Source organism: Myiozetetes cayanensis, unplaced genomic scaffold, assembly GCF_022539395.1.
Source record: "Myiozetetes cayanensis isolate MyiCay16 unplaced genomic scaffold, myiCay2020 scf2-11, whole genome shotgun sequence".
In the NCBI taxonomy this organism is placed as follows: domain Eukaryota; kingdom Metazoa; phylum Chordata; class Aves; order Passeriformes; family Tyrannidae; genus Myiozetetes; species Myiozetetes cayanensis.
The window spans coordinates 58,343,488-58,349,487 of NW_026087411.1; the positions used below are offsets into that span (position 1 = coordinate 58,343,488).

The 6,000-nt window shown below is 42.6% G+C and overlaps 1 protein-coding gene across 1 annotated transcript in view; it reads left to right on the top strand.

The window, feature by feature from the left end:
• Nucleotides 1-6,000, top strand: part of SLC2A12 (solute carrier family 2 member 12) — a 33,447-nt gene extending 27,447 nt beyond the window's left edge. The window contains exons 3-5 of the mRNA XM_050315048.1: nucleotides 826-948; nucleotides 2,665-2,797; nucleotides 5,711-6,000. Coding sequence (XP_050171005.1) covers nucleotides 826-948; nucleotides 2,665-2,797; nucleotides 5,711-5,807 — 353 coding nt within the window. The 3' untranslated portion in view covers nucleotides 5,808-6,000. The remainder of the gene's footprint in view (nucleotides 1-825; nucleotides 949-2,664; nucleotides 2,798-5,710) is intronic.

The following is a 6,000-nucleotide window of genomic DNA, read 5'->3' on the forward strand; positions in this document are numbered from 1 at the left end:
TGGCCACGTCTAAGGGTCTGAAACCACAGTTCATCCATGTGTTATGGGCCTCTCTGCTCTTGTGCTGGTCACCTGCTAACCCACAACCTCTCCACACAGCAACCTCTTGCTAATGAATCTTGCTTATCAACAAAAGGAGGCGGTTTTTGTTTGGGGTTTGGGTTTGCTTGTGGGGTTTTCTTTGTTTGTTTTCTAATAATCAGAAATGGTAAAAATATGTAGTGTCTTTTTTATTTTTTTTTATTGCTCTTGCTAGCAAGTGGTTACACAGCCAGCTCTTCATATCTGAATTTGCTTTTGTGAGCTAGCATTTAGATCACCTGTGGTGTGGTGTGATAAGAACGAGTCAAAAATCAGTCCCTCTCTCTTCATTTATACCTTAGCAATCTCATTTATATGGAGCAGAGAGCTGGAATAGCAAACATACTTCAGTGTGGCAGCTTGATTTATAAGGTGGCATAAACACACAGTGCTGCTCTGAGGCCGGAGATTACTTTGGTTTGCTGCCCCACTTCCATTAGTGCTATGTCAAGAGTTATTTAGTCAGAACTCCCTTTCATACACAGATGTGCAGTCAGAGCTCACTTTCCCAGTGCCACCCATCCTTGGCTCAGGCACCCACCAGGCAGGGATGAAGGGATGGTGACCTGGGGTGATGCTGACTGCTGCACATGCTGACTGCAGAGCATGGGCCCTCACAAACCTAACCCACTGAAAATCACCTTATTCTTTCAGGTGGCCTCACCTGAATTCATGGACTACCTAGATTTACAGCAAGGAAAGCCATCCTTTCAAAGACAACAATTTTTTTTCCTTCTGTTTCAGTGTCCTGGCTGGTCCTGAGTGAAATTTTCCCTGGTGGGATCAGAGGACGGGCCATGGCTTTGACATCTAGCATGAACTGGGGTATAAATCTCCTCATCTCCTTGACATTTTTGACTGTAACTGGTAAGATTTCTCTGTGACCTTCCAAGTTTATATTCTCTTAGTGGGTAAAATAAATATTTTCTATACAAATAACATTGCTAAAATTGCAGTTGTGATGCCCCAGGAGCCAAGAGCTCTGTTTAGGTGTTGGTGTAACCTCATTTCCACCACATCTTTCTACGTTTGTGCTAGTAATTTCATCCTCACAGTGATGGTTATCAGACCACCTTGCACATCAACTCCACAGGCTGTGAAACCCAGATCTTCAAAACTTCATTGCCTTAGTAGATTGAAAATATGTAATATTTAGAATTTAGTTCTGCATGTTTTGAAGTCAGTGTAAGTTCTGCTCTAGATTAGACCACAGCTTTTCTGATCAGACATTTTTAAAGATATTCCCATTTAATTCATTCCTTTTCACAGGAATGTGCTGGCTTTGAGAAAACTTTCTTTAGGAAAGAAGTGTCTTTGTGAGGTAAAAATATTTCACATTTTAATGTGAGAGATTACCTTATAGTAGCTTCTAATGTGATGATAATCAAAGGAAGAGGTTAAATGCTGATACTAAAATTTATTGATTAGCAAATTTTTTTCTAATTTTATATCATACAAATTTTTGAAAAGTTTAATTTTCATTCTTCTTCTGAGGAAAATATATGCTGAGATCAAAATATATAAGGGAGTAGAAATTCCAGAATTTCCTTTAACTCTACATTACTCTCCACCAGAGGCAGACAATCAACCCACGAAAAGTCAAGGTGGTTTTCACCCTGTTAGATGTTTATTGAGACGGATTTGAAAATGATTGTGATCTGTGACTAAAATGGCGTTATCCTGGTCTCAGTTTCAATGACTGTAAAGCTCCAGTAACTCTATTGGCTTAGCTGGGTCTTATCTGGATTTATGAAAGCGTAAGTACATTCTTATTCTAGAAAGGCAGAATTAGAAATTCTACTGTCAAACAAATACACATGGAGGTCACAGTGGCCAGCAGCACCTGCACTTAGGTATATGATACAGAAGATATCAGTTGGATTAGAAGCTTCAGCTGCAATTTTTAGCTCATGACACAACTGATGCCTCAGTGGTTCGGCTTTGTTCTATCAGGGTAAAGGGGGCTGTAGCAGCCTGTTGGGTTTGCATGTGCTTTACTTTCCAGGGGCTGCAGAGTTCACCCCTCAGCCTGAGGACCTACCTGCCCCGGGACTGTAGGCTCAGAAAACAGCTAGTTCTTGGATGGCCTCCTTAGGAGTTCAGTCTTGGATCACTTTCTGGCACAGGACCCATGACTTGCAGTGGAAATGCTGGGAACTGACAGGTGGGGAGGATTAACTGGAGACAACTGTTAACAGTTGCAAAAACGCTTGGATTTGCTTCATGAAAGAATGTGGACCAAAACCATACACAGGCAAAAATCCAAGGCCCTTGTGATCCATACTGCCTTGGCACAAGCCAGTAGCAATGGCTGCTCACTTGTTTTCATCCAGAGTGACCGCAAGCAAAATAAATCAATAGGTTCCTGCTAAGTGGATCAATATGGGCTCATCAATTTTCTTTCATAAGGAGTATTAGAAAAAGCAAAGCCACTCATCTTTTTTGAACTATGTGAGCTAACAATTACAGACTAGCTTCTTTCTAACTTCTTTGCATTAGGGGCTGTATACTACAAAATACAGGAAGAGAAACAAAAAATGCATTATTAGAAAATTTAAAAAGACATGTTTTCTTCCTTTGTAGAGCTCATTGGCTTGTCCTGGGTGTGCTTCATTTACACAATAATGAGCCTAGCATCCCTGGCTTTTGTTATTGTGTTTATACCAGAGACAAAAGGATGCTCTTTGGAGCAAATATCCATGGAACTAGCTAAACAGTAAGTACCAAGCATGTGACTGCATCCTTCAGGTGCCAGAGGGAGAAATTCTTTCAATGCTGCATGCTACAAAAAAAAAAAAAAAAAAAGGAAACTGGGGGCAGGGAGGGAGGTCTGGAAAAATCAGATTTTCTCAGGGCTTGAGATTGTACATGTTGATCTCAGTGGTCAAATAAACATTTTGTTGGAACTGAAGGACTGGCCCTAAAGGGATGTTGGTTTCCAGCACCCCTGTGAGGAACACCTGCAGCCAGACCTGACTCCCTAGCACTTTTCCTGTCTGGCATTCCTGGAGAGGAAGGCAACACAGTCTTGCATTTAAGGCTGTGTGTCTTAGCTTGCATGCAGAAAAAGGGAAGGAGAGGTACCCTATCTCAAATATTTACATGAGAGTTTTGATAACTCTTCTAGATGGACATTTTTTGGTGCATTTACTGAGTGCCACGGCTCTGTAGACTCTACGAGCTCATATCCAAAAAAGGTTCTTTCAGCACAAGTATTGTGTCCCCAGCTCACCACATAAAAAGGTTAGAAGAGCAATGAGAGGGAGAGAGTGCTGGTAATGTGAATATCATGTGCCTGTGCCTTTAATAAGACCCATTCTGACTGGTTTTGCATCTTTTGACTCCACCTGTCTGCTCTTATCCCTCAGAAACAGAGTGTCCCTTGAAATTACATACATTCATTTGTTCTGGTTTAAACGCAAACCAGCAGAAGAAATTAATCCAACTCAAGAGTCAGAGTTACAATTTACTAAAAAGATTACCATAAGTACAATGATACAGAAAAAAACCTGGTTTTAACCCCCAAAGACAGATTCATAACCCAGAACCCTGGGACAAGAACAGAACAGTGTTTGTTAGCCCCTGTGCTGAGCACCACATGGCTCCACTGGATGCAAAGTAAAAGGAAAGGAAAACCTGTTGGTCTGGATGCTGGTAGCAGTTCTATTGAAGTAACAGTCGCAGTCCTGTTGAAGTTCTGATTCTCCTCTCAATCCAACAAGTAGTACCAGAAGTCCCCAAATCCGAAGTTTATATATGCTCAAGTTCAGGTGAGAATGGCCAGTACCTCCCCCAGGATGGGGAGTTTCACAATGGTTGATTTAACTGTGTGAGTCATGGGAGATTTCTGGAATCTTTGATGGTGTAGGTATTGCAGCTGCCTATTATGCCAGTCCATTACGACCCATTAGGAGAAATGACCCCTCAGGCTGGGTGTGAAGGTGCAATGCTTCCCCAGAGGGGAGTTATCACAGCTGAGTCATTGATGTGAAAACAGAAGAACACTCCCCTACCTCGAAGAGTTTATTTAACACCCAGCTTGAAGCCTGAGGTGTCAGGTGTGCCTTGGGCAGCTGCTGGAAACAATCCATTTATTAATAGTACATCAGAAATTACATAGAGGGTATAGAATACACAGTTTTGCTTATACCCACATAGCAATAAACTGGTCCCAGCCCCTGTAACTAGGACATCAACAAAGGTACCACATCAATTTGAATAACAGAATTAAACGGGCTGCTGATATGCATGCTGTTTGTTTATAATCTCCAAATGCAGGTGTCGTTGACTATAAATTAACCATGAATTTTTTACTATCAATTTGCTACTGCCCCCCTTCTTTTCAGTTGTTTTTTACCATTAAAAATTATAGAAAATGCTAAGTAGCCCTGTTTTTTAAAATGCAGCACTCTCCCATTATGTTCAAAAAGCTGTTCTACAGAAGTTAATTTCTTTTTTGGACTAATCAGAGAAGTTATCAGCATAATGATTAAAAGGATAAAGAAGTAATGGGGAAAAAATTATGGACAAGATTTTTGCAAGGCGGATGGCTTGGGGTAAGAGAGAGTCACCACAGCTGGTGGCATACTTGTACAGGCAAGGCATCATTCCCCAGTTGATCCACAAACCTGATGGGGCAATGCAGACTCCTTCACTCTCTCCCTGCTGACAGGCTGCCAGCAGGCTACTGTGCCTTGAATCCTGTGTCCAGTTCTGAGTCCTTCAGTACAAGAAAGACACTGAGGTGCTGGAGCATGTCCAGAGAAGGGCAACAGAGCTGGTGAAGAATCTGGACAGTAAGTCATATGAGGAGCAGCTGAGAGAGCTGGGGCTGTTTAGCCTGGAGAAAACTAGGTTCAGGGGCTACCTTACTGCTCTCTACAACTACCTGGAAGGAGGTTGCAACCAGGTGGGGACAGTTTCTTGCCCCAAGGAAAAAGCGACAGGCCAAGAAGAAACAGTCTCAAGTTGCACCAAGGGATGTTTAGATTGGTTGCTAGGAAAAATTTCTTTACTGAAAGGGTGGCAAGGCATTGGAACAGGCTGCCCTGGGAAGTGGTGGAATTCCTGGAAGTGTTCAAAAATTATCTAGATCTGGAAACTGGGGACATGATTTCATCATGAAGATGGCAGTGCTAAGTTAACAGCTAGACTTGATCTTCGAGGTGTTTTTCAATATGAACTGTCCTATGCTTCTATATCCTTTTTTGACAATGGAAGTAATTAACATTTGAACAGCTTAGTGCCATCCTGTAATTGAATTTTCTAGACTATACAAGAGAAATTTTTTTTTCTAAAGAGCATGCTGCAACTCAGCCAGGCTTGAAGGAAATTGTTTATGGACTAATCACTGTGCTGCCGGAGGCCCTGGGCTCTCCCCCCAGCAGCGGTCACTGCTCAGTGGACCGAAGGATTGGCATTTCTGGTCCAGCCTGCGCTGCCCCCCCCGCGCCCTCTCTCCTATCCTCTTGGAAGAAAGGCTGGAGAAGCCGGAGCCGGCCCTGAGGGGATGCAGGGATGAGGAGGGCTCTCCCTACTCCGCAGGGAGAGCGCTCTGCCGACTGCAGGCAGTGGCAAACCTGTGCAGTTTTTTGTTTGTTTGTTTGTTTGTTTTTTTGTGCTTCTGCAGGAAATACGTGAAGACTCCCTTGTGTGGGGTGAGCCAGCGCAGAGAGAAACTGGTCCCGGAGGAACTTGCCAAGAGAGAGAAAGAGCAGCTCTACTAGACCCGGGGCACGCAGAGTGGCCTTCGCCAAAAGACTAATTAAAAAAAAAAAAGAAAAATGTTCAGTGATGCTTACGCAATGACAGAACACACGGTATCACTATAATACAGAAAATATTATCTCTTTCATTTCTTGGTAGAACTTCTTTCAGTGGTGGTTTACAGCCAACATTAAAGATGCTTATAGTTTATAA